General features: G+C 49.9%; 1 protein-coding gene across 2 annotated transcripts in view; it reads right to left on the bottom strand.

The window, feature by feature from the left end:
* Cacna1a (calcium voltage-gated channel subunit alpha1 A) overlaps positions 1–22,731 on the bottom strand; it is a 328,905-nt gene that overhangs the window by 129,995 nt on the left and 176,179 nt on the right. For both annotated transcript variants that reach the window (XM_076571863.1, XM_076571864.1), the window contains 4 exons: positions 21,270–21,361; positions 17,104–17,256; positions 12,547–12,740; positions 2,070–2,173 (listed from right to left, as the gene is read on the bottom strand). In XM_076571863.1, the coding sequence (XP_076427978.1) occupies positions 2,070–2,173; positions 12,547–12,740; positions 17,104–17,256; positions 21,270–21,361 (543 nt within the window). The remainder of the gene's footprint in view (positions 1–2,069; positions 2,174–12,546; positions 12,741–17,103; positions 17,257–21,269; positions 21,362–22,731) is intronic.

Here is a 22,731-nt window from a genome sequence, read left to right as displayed (position 1 = left end):
AGAGGCCACGTGTGTTTGGCGGTTCGGTGAGGGGCAGTGGTTCTCAACACAGAATCAGTCCTCGGGGAGGCAATCCCAGTCTTTCAGGGCTGGCTATTTCTGACAGTGCACACACTTCGCAACCTCCCCACACATCTGCATCCGATTCCCTCCCGCAGAACGCTCTGCTAAACCCGTCCAGCCCTCTTTCTGTCAGCAGCTCTCCTTTCTCCTCTGTGGACCACAGGGAAGCCATCTTGTGAGTATCAGGCAGTCATCTGGAGACATCAACTATCTGCCAACAAGAGCCTTAGGTAAGGATGTCAGAGCAGAAACCTGGAAGAATCCAAGGTTGCTACTGGCAGCATGGAGCTACATCAGGAGCTCCCACACTTCTTTGGTGAGAAATACAAAGTCTATTTATAATTAAGGTTTTTAAATTAAAGTAATTTTGGGATTTGGGGACCATTGTGTTAGGAGAATGTAACATACTTATTTATAATTTTTATTTATTTATTTATGTGTGTGTGTGTGTGTGTGTGTGTGTGTGTGTGTGTGTGTGTGTGTGTACCAGGCTTGTGCAGATGCCCTTGGAGTCTAGAAGAGGGTGGCAGATTCCCTACAGCTGGAGCTATGGGTAACCAAGCTGCCCCGTGTGGACATTGGAAACTGAACTTGGGTCCTCTGCAACAGCAGTAATCATTCTTTATGTTTTAGACTTATGTGCATGAGTGTTTTGCCTGCATGTACATATGAGTATCAGGTATGTGCCTGGTGCCGGAGGAGGTCAGAATAGGACATCAGACCTCTGGGAACTCGTTCTGGATGGTTGTGAGTCATATAGGTGATGGGAACCAAGCCCATGTCCTTAACTGCTGAGTTCTCTCTCCAGCACCCTCCCTTTTTTGAGACAGGGTCTCATCATGTGTACCAGTCCGGCCTTAACTCTCAGAGATCTACTTGCTTTTGCCTCCAGAGTACTGGGATCAAAGACGTGCATCAACATGACCAGCCTATCGGTAAGGAAGCTTGACTGCTGGGTCTTCTCTCCAGTCCCAAGGAAAATGCATGTTTATATATATATATAAATATAATGCATATATATATATATATATATATATATATATATATATATATATATATATTTGTCATTGTTTGGTTTTTATGAGACAGAGTCTCACTCTGTAACCCAGTTTGGCCTGGAACTGACTATGAAGTAAATTTGTGGCAATTCTCCTGTCTCAACTTCCTGAGTGCTGGAATTATATGTGTGAGTCAACACCCATAGCTTCATAGCTTGCTATTTATTTTATTTATTTTTTAAATATTTATTTTATTTGCATTTTATGTGTATGGGTGCTTTGCTTGCATGTATGTCTGTGTACTATGTATGTGCCTGGTAACTGGAGGTCAAAAGTTGTTGGATTCCCTGGAACTAGAGTTAAAGATGGTTGTTAATGGCATCTGGGTTAACCTGGGTCCTTTGGAAGATCAGCCGGTGCTCTTAACCACTGAGTCATTTCTCCACTTATTAATTTATTTTTTTGAGGCAGTGTTTTGTTCTAAAGCCCAGGACAACCTGGATCCCATGATCCTCTTGCCTTAGCTGCCTATGCTGGGATTACAAACCTGTGCCACCACACATGGTTTGTGTGCTGCGATTATTATCGTGAAAGAAGAAACCCCAAGTACTGTTTTTTTAAATTATTCTTTCTTATATTTATTTATTTTTATTCTATGTGTATTGATATTTTGCCTGAATGTATGTCTGTGTACCACAAGTATACAGTACCCACGGAGGCCAGAAGAGTGTGTTGAATTCCCCGAATCTGAAGTTACAGACAGCTATCAGCCAGCCATGTGGGTGCTGAGACCTGAACCTGGGTCCTCTGGATGAGTAGCCAGTGTTCTCAAACACTGAGCCATCTCTCCAGCCCCCCAAAATATTGATTTTATAAAACTCACAAGAGCTTCCTCATTGGTTGACCCTCGCAGTATACAATCCATGCAGCTGGCTTGCTAGTGAGAGTCTTGCTGACTGAAGACCAGAAAGGAAGAGTGGGATGGAGGGCGGAGTGGCAGAGACTTACCCAGACAGCACACCCAGCACAAGGTTCAGCATAAAAAAGGAGCCGATGATGATGAGGGGGATGAAGTACAACCAGTTCCAAGTGTTCCCTGAGGCATCGTTGCTCTGCAGAGTGCAAAGAGGGAAACCATGTGAAATGGGAGATGGGCCCAGGTGGGACAGAGGAAGAGGAATAGGGTTAGCTTCACGTCTCCTGTGATTTTGTCCCAAATGTTCTTGTGGAACCCTGGTACTCTGGAAGCCAAGTGAGGGACATAGAGAGTAAAGTTTAGATGGCGGGAGTATCACCAAGGCACCGCCAGGGGGCAAAGCTCTCTCATGTCACACACAGTTCTCAAGGCGTCTGGGAGCCGAGGTGATGCCTAAGAGGATTTTGGACCTGAGTCTGAAATGAGAAACACACCACACACACACACACACACACACACACACACACACACACACACACACACAACCACTGAAATGTAGACAGGATGAATCCCTAGCTCCCACACTTGTCTTTACACAGTCACCATTTCCCCTTAGAGGATACACGTGGCTACAGAGTCTCATGGTCTGATGAATCCAGAGCCACAAGCCTATTCCTCAAGTATCTCCTCCACTCCCTGGAATGTGATGAGAATCAGAACAACACAAAACCATCTCTAGGAAGTGCCCAGCTAATTCTGCAGGGAGGAGGAGTCGCAGATAGAATACTCTGGAAGTGGAGAACAGAAAACTGAAAGAGGAGAATAAGAGGAAAAGAAGATGAAGACAGAAAATGAAGAGGATGAAGAAGGGAGGGAAGGAGGCAGATGAGAGGGAAAGGGGAGAGTTGGCTGTAGGGAATGAGTGGTATGAGCACTAAGTGAGCATTTACTATGTGCCTGCCCTCCTCTAAATATATCACCTATATTAATTCACTTGTCTCCTCTTCAAGAGGCCCTGTGTAGTCACCATGTGCATTTTTTTTTACATGAAATGAAGACTGAGAAAGACAAACAACCACCCTAGAGTCACAGAGTGCCAGATGTGGGTTTTGAATATCCAAAGCTTTGGACCTGACCTGTGTCCTGGAGAAGATTCTCCTACAGTCTAGGGATGGTGGATCCTCCCAGTGGTTGAACACCTGTAGCACTTGGGAAATGTGGGGGCCATTAAGTGTGGCTTTAAAAGCTCATCTTTATAAGTAAGCACAAATATTATAGGAGAATAGCTAAAATGACATCACAGTCATTGGTGAGGCTGTGGACTAACTGGAACTTTCAGGTCCTGCTGACATAAGGGACTATAATATATTAGTGCCCTGCAGCTGCTGTAACAAAAGTCACAAATTGGATGACTTTAAAAATGGAAATTTATCTCACAGGTCTGCAGGGTGGAATTCTAAGGTCAATTTGTGGGCATGGTTGGTTATTCTGAAGGCTGGGGGAGGATCTGTTTCCTGTCTCTCTCCAGGCATCTGGTACTTTTCTGGCCATCTTGTGTCACCCACCTCCAACTCCGCCTTCATTTTAACGTGGCCTGCTTCCTCTGTGTGTCTGTGGCTGTATTTACCCTTTTCAAACAGACATCAGTCCTATCGGTTTAGGGGCATCTGCTGACCCCAATGCAGTGAATTACCTGTGCAGTGACTACTTCCAAATCAAGACACATTCTGAGCTATTGGGGGTGGTGGTGGTAAGATTTTCACTATGGCTGGTCATTGTTTGCTTTTGTTTTTGTGGTGCTGGGGATGAAGCCTAGTGCCTGTGCATGTGACACAAGAACCCTAGAACTGAATCACACACCCAGACCTGTTTGTTTCCTTGGGAAGAGTGTCATAATGGAGTCCAGGCTGACCACTAATCCTTGATCTTGCTGCCTGGGATGACAGCTAGGCACCAGCACACCAAGATGACAAATTTTGAGAGGACAGAGCACTCTGAGAAATAGCAGTTTCTACTCAAACTGATGGGTGCATCAGCAAGCCCTAGCCACACCACTCCCAGATGGTTACCCAATGGAAATGTGAAGCTATGTTCACCCACACATGTCCAAGAATGCTCACAGTGAACACCAGAAGAATGCCCCAAGCTGTGAAAAATCTAGAACATTATTGGCAGGAGGCAGTGTACAGGTGTGGAGTTTTGTCTGATGACAGGCTGCCATAGGAACCTGAACAACACCAAGTGAAAATTTCCACACACAGAAAACATGCATGTGTGACTCCTAGCCAGACACAGAATATACATGTTGTATATTCTTCTAAGATAAAATCAGCCACTTCAGAGGGAAGTTTCTTAATAGACACAGGATGTTCTAAGGGGAGGTGAAACATTCCCCCTTGCAGGGAAGCTCCTTAACTTCAGGAAGTAAACAACTCAAAGGCTTTAGGAAACTCCAGAAACCGACCAGATTCACGAGGCCCTTCTCTCCCCAAGTGTATATAAAGGCTGTGGACAGACTTGCAGACACGCTGAGCTGTCTGGAGATCAGACAAGTTGCTTGGGAGAGATTCAGATCACTGAGCCACCTGAGAGAGTTCTCTGCCTGTTGACCTCCAGCTTTTGTGAGCTGTCACCGTCGCTGGGGTGGGCTTTGGAGGCACAGCTGCCTTTGAGTCATTTTTGTCCCTTTAAGTAACCTCTCACCCACACTCCTGTAAGTAACCCCAGTAAAACTCACTGGTTCACCAAACTGGACTTCGGTGGTGTCTGGACTTTGGATCGCTATCTGAAGTGGGTAGATGTTTGTTTACATCTCTCCATGAACAGTGTCACACAATAGCATGTTACACTCTGTAGCCAAACAGCATGAACGCAAAGAAGAGGCTAACTAACTAAGAGAAGAGGCTAACTAACTAAGAAGAGGCTAACTAACTAAGAAGAGGCTAACTAACTATGGTGTGAAGGTACCTGTGACCCCAGCTACACTGGAAGCTGACGCAGGAAGACTTGAGCCTAAGAGTGCAAGGTCAACCTAGGCAGCACAGACTGTCTCAAAGACTAACCACCTGCTTCAATCCCAGCCTGGTCTACACAGAGAATTCCAGGCAAGCCAGACCGAATATGAGACCCTGTCTAAAAAGTAACAAAGTTAAAACAGGGCTGGGAGTACTTAGAAGAGCACTGGCCTGCATAAGACGCTGAGTTCCATCTTCTGCAATGTGAGAAAATAATATTGCAGAATTAGATATATCTATTGTTAATGTATTTACTCAAATAATTAAAACAAAAAGTCACTTTTAATCACGGCCACAGACAGGATTCTGGAGAAAATGAATAGCCGAGACCCGAGTCCACAGCCTGTTCTGCCAAGCCTGGCACCCCAGTGCTTTGCTCTGAAAGACTCCGAAGAAGGAAAGAGTCACTGGAATATGCTGGACAGAAGGCACATGGCTCTGCGTTCCTCTTGGCACCGTGGAGCTGAGAGCTTCTCGTTCGAGTTCCTCAGGCTAAATATAGCTGGGAGCCAGCGCCAGCAGCAGCCAGCTAGAAGAAGGGCTCTGGGCTGTCACATGGCGTGGCTCATATGGGGACATGGGGTGGTGGAGGGGCGGTGAGGTGCCCTGCCTCAGTTGCAGCAGTCCACACTGAACGCCCTGAGGGCTGTGTGACAGTCGTGGACTTTTGGCTTACTGAAACTGACAAAAATCCTCTCGTGAATTCCAAGAAGGAGAGTACAACCATTTGTCCTCAGGTGGGAAAGCGGAAGCCCAGAGAGGCAAACTCACATACTCACTGGCTTGTGGCTCCAAGTCTCCCGTGAGGGCGTCTAAGCCGGAACTCCCAGGTCCTGGGAGCGACACCCACATCATCAGGGAAGGCCCTAATCCTGTGATCAATGTCCTTTCATAAGGAGGCCGTCAGGACAGAGACGGACAGGCAGAGACCAGAGACGGAAGGGGCAACAGGAAGGGGAAGGCGGGGGTGAAGCCTGTCAGTGAGGAAGAGACAGGAAGGATTCCCTACAGGTGTCTGAGGTCGCAGCCTGCTGTCAGCTCCAGAGTGAGCGCAGGACACATTTCTGTCGTTTAAGTCACTCAGCTTGTGGGAGGAAGGGACAGGGAAAGGACATGTCTTTTAGAGACACAGCCCTGGTGCCGCCTCACGTAGCCTCTGAGTGGCACAGTCTTTCTAGGTTTGAGTTCACCCGGTGGTGAACCCCTCGAGGAGGCCAGCACCCCCTATCAGGTTCCCGGTGGTGAACCCCTCGAGGAGGCCAGCACCCCCTATCAGGTTCCCGGTGGTGAACCCCTCGAGGAGGCCAGCACCCCCACAATCAGCTTCTCAGTTGGGACCATCCTCAACACAGCACTGTTTTGGAAAACATGTTGTATGCGAATAGTCACTGTGATTAAAAAAAAAAAAAAACAACCAACAACAAAACCTCCCAACAAAAGCAACCCAAGGGGAAAGTGTTTCACTCAAAGTTCAGCGTCCAGTCCCTCACTGTGGGGAAGTCAAGGCAAGAGCTTGGAGTAGGCGCCACACTGCAGTCAGGAAGCAGAGCGGCAGGGGTTGGGTCTGGCTTTGTCCCCCCCCTTTTTTTTTTTTGGTTTTTCAAGACAGGGTTTCTCTGTGTAGCTTTTGTACCTTTCCTGGAACTCACTCTGTAGCCCAGGCTGGCCTCGAACTCACAGAGATCCACCTGGCTCTGCCTCCCGAGTGCTGGGATTAAAGGCGTACGCCACCACCACCCAACTGTTTCCCCTTTTTATACAGTGCAGGATCCCAGCTTAGAAATGGTTTATTCTCCTTGGTAGTCACTGAGGTTTTCTTCCTCAGAGAATATCATCAAGACAGTTCCCCCTCCCACCTGAGCTGGGCAATGGTGGTGCTCACCTTTAATCCAGCACTTGGGAGGCAGTGGCAGGAGGATCTCTGTGAGTTCAAGGCCAGCCTGGGCTACCCAGTGAGTTCCAGGACAGAAAGGGCTACACAGAGAAACCCTGTCTTGAAAAAACAAAAGAAAACAAAAAACAAAGGCAGTCCCTCCCAGGAATGCCTAGAGGTGGGTCTCTAGGTGATTCCAGGTTCTGTGAAGTTGACGGCACTCACTGTCATGTCATGTTCTCGGGCCCTGTAAGTAATCCCCGATTCATGTTTCTGTAAGTTTCTCCACACCCAGACACCCGTGAGTAAGCCCAGTAAACATGTTGTTGATTTGCCAAACCGGACTCTGGTCGAATGGCTCCTTTGGCTTCTCCTAGGTTCTCTAGCTGGAGTGAAGAGACCTCTGTTTGTTTCCCTAGGAAAGGTTAACACAGCACACAGGTGCACAGCAAACGGCTTCCCCGTCGTCCTGCTTTGCGACTGCTTTTAACTCCGTCCCTTCTGGTCACGCTCAGTGCTCTGTCTCATGGTGACAATGAGTGGCCCCAAGAGCTGGAGGATGCTGACTCATGGTGAAAATGAGTGGCCCCAAGAGCTGGAGGATGCTGACTCATGAGCAGTGCTGAGTCTAGCGTGGCGCCTGGCACTTAGTGAGCACTCGGTAAATACTCTTCAGGCAAATTAATGGCTAAGTCTCAGAGAAATCCTGAGGTGCCTCTGCCTTATGGTTTATTTCCCTCTGTTTTCCTTCAGCCTGGTTCATTCAGAAAAAAAAAAAAAGCCAGAAAAGATGTAAGGAAAAAGAAAAAAACCTCAGTTTAAGAAAACAATCGGGGCTGGAGAGATGGCTCAGAGGTTAAGAGCACTGACTGTTCTTCCAGAGATCCTGAGTTCAATTCCCAGCAACCACATGGTGGCTCACAACCATCTGTAATGAGATCTGGCGCCCTCTTCTGACCTGTAGTCATACATGCTGTATACATAATAAATAAATAAATCTTTAAAAAAAAAAGAAAAAAGAAAAAAATCAACTCCCTAGTTTCTGAGATAAAGATGCGGTGGATTTGACCACGAAGAGCCAAGGTTTGGCAGTGACCCTGAGGGAGGCCAAAGGCCCAGTCTACACGTGTCAACACATTGATTCCCGACTGTTGTTACTTTTCGGGGGGCGTCCTTTCCCCATCCACTCCCAGCTTGGATAACCAGCAGTCCGTTGTTCTGTGAGGCCCGTCAGCACCTCGGCTTCCTCGGTTCCCTCTCTTCCTTCACTTCCCCTCTCCCACTGTGCCGCTTCAGTGTTGCTCACGAGGACCAGGGCAGTCCCGCCTCCCTCTGGGATTTTGTCCTGGTTGTTCCACTGGGCTGGGTTACCGTCTGGGAAGACCCATGGGCTACCCTCACCTCCGTCAGGTCTTCTCGGGAGGGTTTCCTCCTGACCCTTGGATAGCCTGTGACCCTTGACGACCTCACTGCCCTTAGGTCATATGACTGTCTCACACCATCTCAAGTGCACCACATCTACATGTTTTCTTTAATATGTGTGTTCATGTGCATGGCCGGGCGAGGGAAGCCATGGCTATCATTCATCCGGACAGTTGTCCACCTCTTTTGAGATAGGGTCTCTTACTGGTCTTGGCCTTGCCCAAGTAGGTGAGGATTCTCATCTCTGTCTCTACAATGCTGAGGCATGGGGCACCTTGCCTGGGAATCAGACTCAGGCCCTCCTGCTATCAAGACAAGTTCTTACTGACTAAGGTTCCGAAAAGTGAAAACGGGACTGGTGTGCAAGCCGGTTCTGTCCGTGTGAGTCACACCGAGCATAAAATAGTCTGTGCCCACCGTCTTCGATCTACACAGTCATCTGTTTCACCCACTAGAACACCAGCTCCTCAGAGCCTGAAATGTCACCACACAGGAGGCGTTGCCAATACACACGCATACAGTAGGCATTCATAGGGTGCTGCATGTAGTTGGCATTCAATGAGTGCTTGCTAGATGAATGAGTGGTTGGCAGTCCCCCAAAATCACCTGATTTGAAATGGGACAAGTATCTGTGAACGAGAGAAGGCTCAGGCCACAGATTCATCCCCGCTGTTTGTGATCATTAGTCAAGAGGTGTGAGTCTATTAACAGACAGCAAGCAGCTTTACTGTTTCTTCCCTGACATTAACCAAGGGAAAGAAACGGAGTAAAAGAGGCTTATGGGGGAAAGCACAGAGAAGAGGAAGGAGAGAAAAGAGGAGGAGAAGGAGAGAGCGGGAGGAGGGGAGAGGAAAGAGGAGAGACAGGGATGTATCTGCAAATTAACGGACAGAAGAAACACATATGGAGAATAGACAGAGAGGGGTGGCCGCAAGGAGCAGTGGCCAGTGTTGGATTAGAATCCCGTTTGCTCGAAACTGTCCGGAGACTCAGCGGACTGATCTCACTCGTAAGTCTCAGTTTCCCATCTGGAGGATGGTACCAAAAACACATATTAAAAAACAAAACACAACACTTCTTAACACAGGGCTGGGTTGTTGTTGTTGTTTTGTCTTTTCCCTAGGACAGAGTCTCACTATGTAGCTTTGGCTGGCCTGCAGCTACTGTGTAGATCAGGCTGGCCTCGAACTCACAGAGATGCACCTGCTTCTGCCTCCCAAGTGCTGGGATTACAGGCGTGGCACACTTGGCACAAGGCTTCTGTCTTAAAGATTTTTATTATTTCAGTGTGTGTGTGTGTGTGTGTGTGTGTGTGTGTGTGTGTGTGTGTGTGTGTGTGTGATATGTGCACATGAATGCAAGAGTCCACAGAGGTCAGAGGTGTGAGATCCCTCCGGAGCTGGGGTCACAGGCAGTTGTAGGCTACCTGATGTGGGTACTGGGAATTGAACTCAGGTCCTCAGGAAGAACAGTATATGTGCTCTTAACCACCGAGCCATCTCTCCAGGCCCACGCACAAGGCCGTTTCTGAATCTCTAATTTTGGGCAGCAAGGTGGTGTTAGGCTGAGCCAAACATGGAGGCTGAGGATTTCGGTTACTTATAACCTGTCCCCTTCTGTCCACATCAACTGCAGGGGCCACTGTGGGGCCACTGAGTCTCAGAGTGCTGCACCAAGTCTTTGAAATGTGGCACTGCCACAAAACCGTGAGACTCATGTGACCCGCTGCCTCATGACCTGCTGCTGCAGGTGGCTATTGACGCTCCATAACGGTTTTAGGAAAAAACCCTATTTCTCTATCTCTCTATATCTGTCTGTCTGTCTGTCATCTTACGTGTTCCCTCAGAGGTCATAAGAGGGCATCAGATCCCCTAGAGCTGGAGTTATAGGGAGTTGTGAGCCACCCAGTGTGGGTCCTGGGGAAAGAACCCAGGTCCTCTGCAAGAACACTGTGCACTTTTAACTTCTGGGCCTTCTCTCCAGCCTTCTTTGGTCTTGTATTGAGACAGTGTCGCTCTCTAAGTATCCCAGCCTGGTCTCAAACTCTCTACCTCCTGTCTCAGCCTCCCCAGTGCCCAGGTGACAGCTCTGTGCCAGCACATCCAACTCACAAATCTGTTTTAAAGATAGTTTATGAGAATTGCAATATACTTGGTTATCTCTATCTTGCTGTATGTATATGTGCATGCATGACTGTATATGTATGTATGTATGCATGTATTTGTTGCGTGTGTGCCTGTGTGTATTCGAGTGTGTGCATATGTATGCATGTGTGCATGTATTAGATGTATGTGCCTGAATGTATACATACGCATGTGTGCATGCGTGTACTTGTGTTTGCCTATGTGTATTAAGTATATGTCTGAGGCAGATAAGACCCAACAGCAACATATGTGTATGTATGCATTTGAGTATTGCATGCATGTGTACATGTGTTTGTGTGTGTATGCATGTGTGGGTCACAGGACAACTTTGGGTGTTGCTCTACAGCCTTATGCATGGATTCTGTGGGTCAACCTCAAGTCCTCATACTTGTGTGGCAAGTAATTTCTCATCTGAGCCATCCTTCCATCCTCGTCCTGTTTTTTTAAAAAAGCAACTCTAAAAATGAATTTAGCTTTGACCCTGTAATCCCACTTCCGGGACGTAGACCCTTCAGACTCAGTCTGCATCTACAAAAGCTCGATAAACCCAATAGTGCTCAGGGCACCATCTGGTCGTGGGTGGGGCACCCTGACATTTCTCTGCGAGGGACTGAGCATGTAAACCGCGGGGCAGCAGCAAAACACAATACTATGCCGCTACACAAAGAATACGAAATCTGGCCAGGCGGTGGTGGCACACGCCTATAATCCCAGCACTTGGGAGGCAGAGGCAGGTGTATCTCTGTGAGTTCAAGGCCAGCCTGGTCTACAGAGCTAGTCCAGGACAGGCTCCAAAGCTACAGAGAAACCTTGTCTCGAAAAACCAAAAAAAAAAAAAAAAAAAAGAATACGAAATCTGTCTTGCCACAAAAAACATTCTAGAAATTGTTATGAGAGAGGAGTGATGGGAAAAAGTGCAGAATGACCCCATGGTGCTAAGAGGGACAATTCAGGTTTTTTAAAGATGTGTGTGTAGTGTGTGTGCAATGTGTATATGCACATGTCTCGTGCCTGTGTGATTGCAGAGGCTGTAGCTTGACACTGAATACATTCTAATATTGAACAGGGTCTCTCACTTGAACCTGGTTAGTCTGGCTGGCCAGCTTGCCCAGGGTTCGCATCTCTGCCTCCCGGCAGGCCACCACACACATTCAGCATCCATGTGAGAATTCACACTTGTGAGACAAGTTCTTTCTCTACCGAACCATCTCCCCAGCCCAGGAGATAGATCTGGCTCTTCTCCTGCAGTCGGTCCTCCATGTCTGCGGTCAGGAATCAACATACGTCTGCCCTGAGCATACTCGGCACACCTCGCCCACGCTCCTGAGCTACACAGCTTACACCACACCTGAAGCACCAATGTAGCAAAGGCTGGCACACCATGATTTAGAGAGCGGGGAGGTGTCCAGCTCCCGCCCCATTTCACACAGGGACTGTGAGCAGCCCCAGATTGTGGTGTCAGAGGGGATCTGCAACCGATGGCCGACGGCTGCTGAGGGGTGACGACCGCACGGGTGTGAGTGAGCGGTGGGGAGATGTGCCATGGCACAGGAGGGCTCACGGTGAGGGACAGTGACTGAGCAGAAGGAAGGCAGGGCAGGACAGGTGCCTTTTCAGATCCGGCTGTGGAGTGGCCACTTTCCAAGTGTTTCACAGTGACTAAATCCAATATACTCTGGCTTCTAGAACCTGGTGTCTGTCCTGTACTGTAAAGGGACGAGCCAGTCATGGCAGGATCTCACGGAAATGCATGGATTTGAGCTTAGACACAGAACTTGGGATACCAGGTAATTTAGCATGGACACCAATATCCTCACAGTCACCCCTGGCTCCCATACACTCCATATGTCATGGGAAGGGCATGCCCAGGGCTGGATGGCATTGCCCAGGCTGGAAAGTCCTACTCCTTTACACATGCTGAGTTCAGGATTGCACATCAAAAGCATATTTAGCACCTGGCCGAGGCACCATTAGGAAGTTCTGTCTAAGGACTATCTGGACTTCTACAGCTCAGAGCTTGCCCAGAGGCCGGTGAGCTTCTGCCCTGGACTTTCCAAAGGCGACCCAGCTCAGGACTCCCCTCCCATGTCACCCCATGTGCTCCAGCAGCACTCACATTGTAGAGGAGATCAGTCCAGCCTTCCATGGTGATACACTGGAAAACAGTGAGCACAGCGAACAGGATGTTGTCGAACTGAGTGATGCCGTTGTTCGGCCCTTCCCAGTACGGCTGACATTTGGTCCCGTTGGGGCAGGTGCGGGCGGGTTCCTCTGTCCCACACGGAGCTGGCGACTCACCCTGGATGTCGTCTAGAAAGGAGAGAAATGGAGAGTAGGAGGGAGAGGCAGGAAAACCTTACAGTGGTTATTGGGATGAAATATGAGTGTCTGGTTAATTCTTGTCTGCAGCACCAGATTCTTGTTTTTTTCCAGTTTTCCACCAGTTTAATTCTGTTTTCTTTTTCTTTTTTTTTCTTTTCTTTTTTCTTTTTTTTTTTTTGAGACAGGGTTTCTTTGTATAGTCCTGGTTGTCCTGGAACTTGCTCTATACACCAGGATGGGCTTGAACTCAAGAGATCCGCCTGCCTCTGCCTCTTGAGTGCTGGGATTAAAGGTGTGCGCCACCTCTGGGCCCCTGTTCTTTCTTAACCTGTTGAAGCTGAGCCATTTTCTTTAAGGCTATAAACTGTCCTTCAAGTACAGTTTTGACTGCACCTCAGAAACACTGTTATGTTATTATTTATTATTGTGAAAATATTCCCTGTGGTGGTTTTAACAGGAATGGTCCCCACAGACTCATGTTCAAATGCTTGGTCCCCAGGAGTGGCACTATTAGGGGGCATGGCCTTGCTGGAGGAAGTGTGTCACTGGTGGGCTTTGAGATGTTAGAAGCTCAGGCCAGGCCCAGTTTTTGCAGACCCACCTTTTTCATCCTGGACCCACATCCTGCATCTCTGGCACCATTACCTGCATCTGGACCCTATCCTGCATCCTGGACCAAATCTTCCATCCTGGTTCCCCATCATGAATTCTAGAACCACATCTTGCATCATGGACCCACATCCTGCATACCTGGACCATTAACCTGCTTCCCTGGACCTACATCATGCATCCTGGACCCACATCCTGCATCCTGGACCCACTCTCTTCCTGCTGCCTGTGGATCCAGATGTAGAACTCTTGGCTCATTTTCAACACCGTGTCTGCCTGCTCACCAGCATGCTTCCCACCATGATGACAATGGACTAAACGTCTGAACCTGTAAGCCAGCCTTAATTAAATGTTTTCTTTTATAAGAGTTGCCATGGTCATGGTGTCTCTTCACAGCAATCGAAACCCTAACTAAGACAGTTCCCAATTTCCATTACTGTTTCTCCTTTGACCCATGGGTAACCAATAAATATTTCTCCGGAAAAACAAACTTGAGAGAGGGGAAGAAAGAGACGGGGGTGGTTTCCCAGGTATTTATCACTGATTGCAGCACCGAGTGACTCTGGGCCAGCCTTGCCCATGTCCGCCCCTGCCCTCCAACACACACTCAGACTACTTGCTAATGTATTTTGAAGGCAAATCCCCAACATCAGATAGTCTCTCTCACAAACAAGAAGTATGTCTCTTTGTTTCCAAATACTTGTGGCGGTTTCTTTGGGGTTTGACTGGCAGCTGTGTGAGCCATCATACTATACTACATCTTTCTAGTCTTTAACTCTTGGGAGGTGTTCTGTGGTCGGCGGCATGGTCAGATCAGGGCACCATAAAATGTGTGTCCTCTGGGTGTTCTAGAACCTCGCTGACTGTTTTTCTTCATGACATGCACGGTGCCCTGGGGTGAGGGACAGGTACACATGGTTCCTACTCTTACCTGAGGGTAGGAACAGAATGGAGCTTTCTTCCCCAATACCAGGAGATACACTGTGACATGTCAGGAGTGCCAGGGCATGCTCCTTAACACGGAGACCCAACACAGCCTGCAGCAGGGAACAGCTGAACAGGTCGGCACATCCAAATCCCTTGGTACTGAAGAGAATGGGGAGGCACTGAACACTTGGCTCAACCTGGCCACAATTTCACCGTGTAGCTCTAAATCTTGGGAATCCTCCTGCCTCAACCTCCTGACGGCTACGATGGCTGATTTGAGAAGGCTCAAAACCAAAGATGACAGGCTTGAAAAGAAAACTAACAGCCAAGTGTATAAAACGCGAGTTTCCGCTCAACAGACATCCGTTTCCTGTGTGCAGCTGACTTGAATGTCCCACTCCAGCTGTCCCGCGGGGAAGGGGACCACACGTGACCCCCACTAGATGGAGTTGTCCTGTCAACAGCAGGGAATGTGTCGGGGCAGTGAGTGATCCATACCTGTCACCCCAGCACCCAGGAGGAAGATGACTGGTTTCGGGCTAGCCTGGGCTATACAGTGAGACTGTCTTAAAACAAGACAAAGACTAAACCAACCAAAAAACAAAACTAAAAAAAAAAAAAAAAACCAACAAAGTATAAAATAAACAAAGGCAACAAAATGGCCTTGCTTCTAGTGGAGACAGCTAGGCTGACCACACTAGACCTACACACAGTGAGTGTGGACAGGAAAGCGAAACCATTAAAGCTTAAGGCTCGGGGTTCCACAGAAGGCCCTAGGAAGATCACTTGTGTCTCTCGAACCTTCTCTGCCCCACTTTCAGTCCAAATCTGGTTCACGCAAACCCCTCTGTGTTCACCTGGTTAATTCTGGTGTCCCCACCTCCTCAGGCCTCCGACAGGCACCCCCTCAATTCTCCTGTGAGTGGGAAGCATGGAGACAGCACACCAGCCTCTTGCCTAGAAATGTGTGTGAGCCAGGGTCTCGTTCAGGCAGGATTCTGGAAGCTTAGCAAACAGGAAGCACTCCACTTTGCCTTGGAGTCTGTGAATGTGTGGGATGGCAGTGGGTGACAGGAAGTGGGCTCCCCGAGTCTGTGGCTGGGAGCTGCCTATCTTTAGCAACAGCATCCAGAGGTGTGCTCGACCCCATCCCTCAACCCCAGGCGTCGACGCCAAGCACTCCAAGGGTTGATTCGAGAAACAGCCATCCGGAGTCGGAGAAATTCAGCTATAAATACATTTTAAAATTAGCCTGCTGCCGGGGCGTCTGTGTATCTGTCTCTTACTCACACATCTTCCAGTTTTAATTGGGAGCTCTGGATTGCCTCCCGAATCCGGGCTGCTGGCCTCCATGGCTCCACCCACATTTGTCCCCCCACAACCCCACTGGGACCCCAGCCAGCCCTGGTTGGGAAAACAAAACAAAAACAAAAACACCCTGGATACTTCACACAGCCTGAGCCCCTAGGTCCTAAGTTTGGGTTCTTCTGTTTGGGGCTGATAGACACACTCTCTGTCTTCCGCCCGGGTGAGGCCAGGTGCAGAAATAAATCTGCTTCAATTAACACCTTCTTCATTGGAGAAAGAAATAATTAGGCCATTCCGTATTGAGCAAACTTCACAAGCCCAGGAGAGAAGAAGCAGGAGAAAGAAGAAATGACACCTCGGCCTTCCAGAACAACGTTCCCAGCTGGGACCTGACCAGGACACCATCCTCTGTGGATCTGCTTGGGGTTAGTGGTGCGCTTGGTACCAGGTCACTTCTGCACAATTCTGCTTTTCCCTGGCTCCCTTTCCCAACAAGGCCCCACACCTCTCTGCCCAGGGGCTCATTCTTCCTCTGGCTATGGAAACCCAGACTACCTGCTCTGGAGTAGGTGGTCCAAGTACGAAACACAGGTACCCCCTCTTGTTTGAGTTTTCTTGGTTCTGGGGCATTAGGCAGCTCGAGTTTGGGGAGTCTAGGAATGAACTGGAAATGCATCTGGAAGGGCCTGCACCTCCAAATGTGAATTCAGCATGTGTCTTCCACATTGCTGGTTGGACCCGAGCCCCAGGTACACCTCCATGCTGACTTCTGTGGGACCCCCAGGTACACCTCCATGCTGACCTCTGTGGGACCCAAATCACAGCTCCCTCTGGACTCAGCCTCCTAGGAGTTAGCTAAAGCATGATGGGGCATTGGGTAGGCAGGCAGCACCTGCTGGGTGCTGGGTTCTGACTGGATGAAACAGGATCCTGTCAGAGGCAGGTTTCCCATTGCCTGGGACACCACCTGTCAGGTGCTGGGTTCTGAAGGAGCAGGGCAGGACCCTCCCTCGTTCATATTCTGTTATCCAGCCTTGCCGCCATCTCCTTGGTGGGGTATACTCTCTGCTGTCCAGACACCACAGCATTGCTCTGTGCTCACAGGAAAACCCGCTCAAGAGCACACCCCCAGCCCATCTCTCCATGTCTCCCAGGGGTGCCTCAGGGATCACATCCAAGCAAACCACTTGTCCTCTGGGCTGCCTTCTAGGGCCCCCAAACACAATACTGTAGCCACGATCTCGAGGTATCAGAAGCGACTGTGGCCTCTGTCTTTCCTGCAGGCAGTTTAGCCATGCTGGGGATGTATCCAGGGCCCCATGCATGTTTGACAAGACCTGGGCCCCCAGCCAGGCACACAGCCTTCTCTCTGGTGGACTGTAAACAGCCCATTGCTGTGGAGTCCCAGCTTCCAGGGCTGGGGGCGGGGGGGAACCAGTGCCTCTGCCTATCTTTTCTGGAGCTTTGTCCCCTGAGAAAGACCTCATATCCCATAGTATGGACCTACCTGTCCCCTCTTCAAAGCAGGTGGTATGAAATTTTCCCATATAAAATTCTAACCCTATGATTGCAAAAATAAGGATTGCAAAAAACAGGAGTAGGCCGATCTGCAGCAGAGGAATCATCGCCTTCATGATTGACTTCAGGACGACTTGTAAACCTGGGGAGACAGAGACCGGCCAGTGAGCAAGCACCCCGCCAAGTGCCTCCCATGGATCCCAGAGTGGGGATGATGAAGAGGAAGGTGTGGGGATGATGAAGAGGAAGGCGGCCACTTCCCCTCCCCACAGAAAGGCTTCAGTGTGTGTGATCTAGGCTATGCTCTTTGAGGGGTTTTAGGACCCAAGGGCAGTCAGCCAGGGCTTTCTAAGCCATTTTCTGAGACGCTCGGTAGCTTTCCTCCACAAGGGGGTGCTGTTTCCCTAAACTGCCCCAAGTCAAGAGGGGTCACCTTTCCCTTTCCAGGCTCCCTTCCGTTACCAGCAGCCCTGCAGGGCCTGCAGCCAGCACCTCAACTCCCAGCTCCGAGGACCAGATTCCCTCTTATCTCCTCAGCTTGCAGCCATGACCCGTGGAGGCAGCTGCACGCTAAAAATCACCTCCATTTTACAGACTCGGAGTGGAGGCTGAGGGGGTCTGATTTCTCTGTGGGCTCAAGGGACAGCAAAGTCAGGGTTCACCCGAGTCTGCCCGACACTGGCCTCTCTGTTCTGAGTAACTCCACAGAGAAGGAAGACATTGAAACAGGGCAGGTGGCTCCCGGGGGCGTGGCCAGCGAGATGTCACTGGAATGGGAGATTTGGATGTGGAGAGTATCACATCAGGCCCGGGCAAGCCCTTGTCCTCACAAAGTCACATCAGTGTCTTCCCCTCACTGGACGTGGCTTTAGGTATTTTTTGAGAGACAAGAAAGGGTTAAATTGAAAATGTTTACATTTTCATTCTATGTGAAAAGTCCCATGATTTTAAACCTTTTAAAAATTTAATTACTTATTGTAATCATTTGTGGAGGTCAGAGGACATCTTTGCTGAGTCAGTTCTGGACTTTTCTGTGGGTCTGGGGGATTGAAGTCAGGTCATCAGGCTGGTCGGAGAAGTGCGTTACCCATTGAGCCACCCAGCCCACTACAATTCTAAAGCTCAAGGAATGTTAGAACAATTTCTTCCCTTTTCCCTTTCTGGAAGGAAGCCGAATGAGACTTGTAACTTCTTGTGAAGCAGGTCAAATTCTGATCCCAGTCTCTGTGCTGTACAGACCTCCCGTAGCCAGGAGGCTCCCATGGACCAAGTCTGCTCTATAAAGTGGATGCCATCTGAATAGTCTATACATAGCTTCCTGTATCAATAATCTTGAGATAACTGTTGGTTTGTTTTGAGACAGGGTTTCTCTCTGTAGCCTTGGCTGTCCTGGAGCTTGCTTTGTAGACCAGGATAGCCTGCACAGGGCAGACTGAGTGAGGGCCCTTTCCTTGTGTTCTTCATAGGTATGTGCTTTTATTTTCTAAATTTTTAAATGATTTGTTGTTATTTTATGTGTCTAAGTGTTTGGTTTGTAAGCCTGTTGGTGCCCCATCTGTGTGCCTGGTGCCCACAGAGGCAGGAGAAGGCACTGAATACTCTGGGAATGGAGTTAAAAACAACTGTGAGCCTCTATGTGGGTGCTGGAAACTGAAGGACCACCGTCTGGAAGGGCAGCCAGTGCTCTTAACTGCTGAGCCGCCTCTCCAGCCCCTAAAGATTTCTTCTTATGTTTACCTGTTTGCATTTGTGTATGAATTTGTTCAGGAGAGTGCAGTGCCATCGCAGGCCAGAAGAGGGCGCCTCGAGCTGGAGTTACAGGAGGTTGGGAGCGGCCAGACATGGGTACCGGGAACTGAACTCAAGGCCTCTGCAAGAGCAGCTGCCCCAACTCACAAGGTGAGCGGATTTGCTCTGCCTTGTGCTCCCAACTTGAGGTGTGGCCTCACCACAGGCCTAACGTAACAGGGCAGATAGAGCACTGGCTGAAACCAGTCCTGAGGTGAGCAAACCTTTCTTTCTCTAAGTTGATTATTGTGGGTGTTCCGTTCTAGTTACAGAGGGCTGACTACCGCAGACTCTCAGAGAGCCCAGGGCTAGTGCGATGGTTTGGATAAGTCCACCCAAAGGCCACCAGCTAACGTCCTGGTTCCCAGCCTGTGGAGTAAGTGGGGTGTAGAGCTTTAAGGGGTGGGGCTTCATGGGAGGATGCTGTCACTGTGTCTAAGGCTTTTGATTTTCTGCGTTCTGGCGACCATGTGGTAAGCCACTGCCTATGAGTTCTCACCAAGATGTGCTGCCGGGGCCATGGGCCCAAAGCAATGGGGCATGACTAAGGATTTGAACCTCCCAAACGGAGCAAAACCAAACTGTTCCTCTTTGTTTTTCAGTTTTTTCCTTTGCTTTTATTTATGTATATGGGTATTTTGCATGCGTGTGTTTGAGTGTATCGGGGCGGTGTCTGTGGAGAACAGGAGAGGGTTTTTGCGTTAGTCATGTGGGAACTGAACCCAGGTCCTCTTGAAGAGCAGGCAGTGCTCTTAACCACTGAGCCATCTCTCCAGCCCTCCCTTTTCATATCCATCCATCCATCCATCCATCCATCCATCCATCTATCTATCTACCTATCTACCTACCTACGTGAGCACACGTGCCACAGCGAACACGTTCCGGTCACAGGATGACTTGTGGGAATGGCGGCTCTCCTTCCCCCATGTGGGTCCCAGGAACGGCGCTCAGGCCAGCAGGTGCCTTTACTTCTGTTCCCTCCCTTCATCTCGGGCGTTTTGTGGCAGTAACAGAAAGCTAACACCAGCAAATACCCGGTCACCCTACTCACCGGGCCTCCTGTTAGTACTAGCTAAGTCCCCTGCTCTTAACCTAATGGGACACAGGAGCCGGCGGGCACGCAGAGCTGGCCATGGGCCCCTTTTCCTGTAAAAGGAACGCGCTGGTGGTCTGCTGAGAAATCTCTCTTCGTGTTTTCATTTTAAGTTTTCTCATGGTGCTGAGGGAGAAGCCAGAAACCACGATGGCTAGGCAAGTACTCTACTACTGAGAGACACCAGCCCCACCAGAGAAACCTCTGGGTGGGAGTGGCTCTGATCAGTGAGGCCGACACACTGAACACAGTGACGATCACAGAGCCTAACGCCGCGGCTGCTCTGGAGACGAAGAGTTCAAAAAACTGGACAAGTAGAATTCCCAGGGACAGTGGAGTCCTTACCTGTTTAATCATCTGTGTGTGCGTGCGCATGCACGTATGTGGAGGTTAGGGGCCAGCGCCAGTCTCTGCCTCCAATCTCACTAAGCCTGGCACCCGTCCATTCAGCCAGACCCACTGGCCATGCGCTCCGGGAGCCTGTGCCTCCACAGTCCCAGAGCCAGAATGACGGACATGCACCCCACACCCGGCTTCCCCACAAGAGTGCTCTGTGACCAAACTCAGGTCCTCGCGCTTGCGTGGTGAGCATTCTGCCATCTGAACCACCTCCCGGCCGCCCAGAGTAACTGTTTTCTGCTTTCGATCCGGGGAGACTGTGGGGTAGAAACAGCCCTCTGCCGGCGTCCGGCTTGGGGCTGAATCCTGAGCCCTCTCCGTGGTGTGTGAAGCCCAGGCATCCCTGAAGAACAAGAGAGCAGGAGAATGTGCACAGACCCTGTGCTCATTCCACCCACCTGTCAAGGACTCCTCTGCGCCTTGCCCTTCTCACCTGTGCAATGGGTATCCACCAACTAAGCACAGCGGAGAAATGAGAGCACAGAGGCTCTTCCTGCAGTGCTCTGCTCACAGGCAGTAAGTGCCAAGAGTCGCCACCACAGGCTCACCACCCAGGCACGGAGTTCCACTTGCTAACTCTAACTCAGCCCTTCTTTGTCATGTGACCCTAATCCAACTATTCAGACACCTGAGCCTATGTGCCTCCCTGTAAAACTGAGGCATCGGCATCCTTTATACAACAGGTTGTGGGTGCTGAGGGAACTGTGTGCAGAACATGACTCCCGTAGACTGCAAGCGCTCAATAAAGGGGTGAGGCCTCTGGTTTGCTCCCAGAGACCACCTAGACCTGATTCCTGGGAAACCCGAGGGGCGTCCTGCCCTGATGGGAGCGGGGCCCCAAGCAGAGCCTTCTAGAAGGATGGAGACTCACGCACTTGGGATTCCAGACACCAGCTTGAGTGGCCGCAGCACACGCACCGCCCTCAGTGTCCGTAGGTCAAACTCCGTCCCGACAGTGGCCAAGATGCTGCAGGAGAAAGCGACAGTGAGACGTGGGGCAGGGCAGGTGGATGGGCAGGCGCATGGCACCAGCAGCTTCCCACTGGTGACCGGACACCATCAGGTCAGTTCCATCGCCTGCCATGTGACAGTAATGGTTCTTGTCTTACGGAGTGAGAGGTGACTGGGACCCATTTTCTTCTGTGTGTGAGGTAGATGTGTACCCGTGGGGAGGGTGCAAACCTCTACTCCCGAGATGCTCATGGGCCAGCTAGGCTGGAGCACACAGGAGAGCATGTGACACCCTGTTCTCTTTTCTCTTTCTCCACAACATGCTTGTTTTATATATGATAAACACATGTCTGTGCGCGCGCGCGTGCGCGCGCGCACACACACACACACACACACACACACACACACACACACACACACACACACACGATTTTTGAGACAGTGTCACACTGTATAGCCTTGGTAGGCTTGGAACTAACGGTATAGACCAGGCTGGCCTCACACTCACAGAGATCCTCCTGCTTCTGCCTCCCAAGTGCCAGGAGCAAAGGCGTGCGTGTGCCACCACACACAGCAAATATACATATATTTAAGACAGAGTGTCAAAATGTAGCATGCTTATTATGTAGCCCAGGCTGTCCCTGAACTGACAGGAATCCTACCGTCTGCCTTCCAGGTATGGAATTGCAATCTCGAGCCGACATGCCACCCCCCCCCTCTCTCTCTCTCTCTCTCACACACACACACACACACACACACACACACACACACACACACACTTTTTTGAAGACAGTGTGTGATCAATTAGCTCAGGCTGGCCTGGGCTGTGCTCTTCTGACGTCACAGACTCCTGACTGTTGGGATTATGACTGTGCAGTTCTGGACTTCTTCAGATTTCCTCTGACAGGCACCATTCTATTTCTGAGCCTCACTTTCCTCTTTCTGTGCAGACAGAAGCTGTTGCTCAGTGTGTGCAACAGAGTCATGGGTCTCTGTGTGTGTGGAGGAAGCTGAGAGAACCCAGTAAACACATCAAATGTCAGAGTGCTGTGTACTGAGGAGAGAAACGCGGCGAGAAAGGCGCACTGGGGATAGCGTCAGAGGGGAAGCGGCGGCATTTACATCAGTACAGGGGGCTGCTCTTTACCACTGGGGAGGGGACCAGCTCAGTGTTCTTATCCAGGTTGGGCTGGGGCCTGGCTCAGGGGCAGAGACCTGCCTAGGATCCCCAGTGAGGGGCAGGGGTGTGGCTCAGGGGCAGAGCGTTTGTCTAACATCCGCATGACCCTGACTTTCATCCCAAGTGGAGGGAGGAGAGGACAGACCAGCACTGCCCAGGAGGAATTTAGAGCTGCAGAGGGAATTTTACCTTTTCCATATTAAACA

The sequence above is a fragment of the Peromyscus maniculatus genome, chromosome 5, assembly GCF_049852395.1.
Source record: "Peromyscus maniculatus bairdii isolate BWxNUB_F1_BW_parent chromosome 5, HU_Pman_BW_mat_3.1, whole genome shotgun sequence".
Lineage (NCBI taxonomy): Eukaryota > Metazoa > Chordata > Mammalia > Rodentia > Cricetidae > Peromyscus > Peromyscus maniculatus.
The sequence above is the reverse complement of the archived record's forward strand: the minus strand, read 5'-3'. Positions and strand labels throughout refer to the sequence as shown.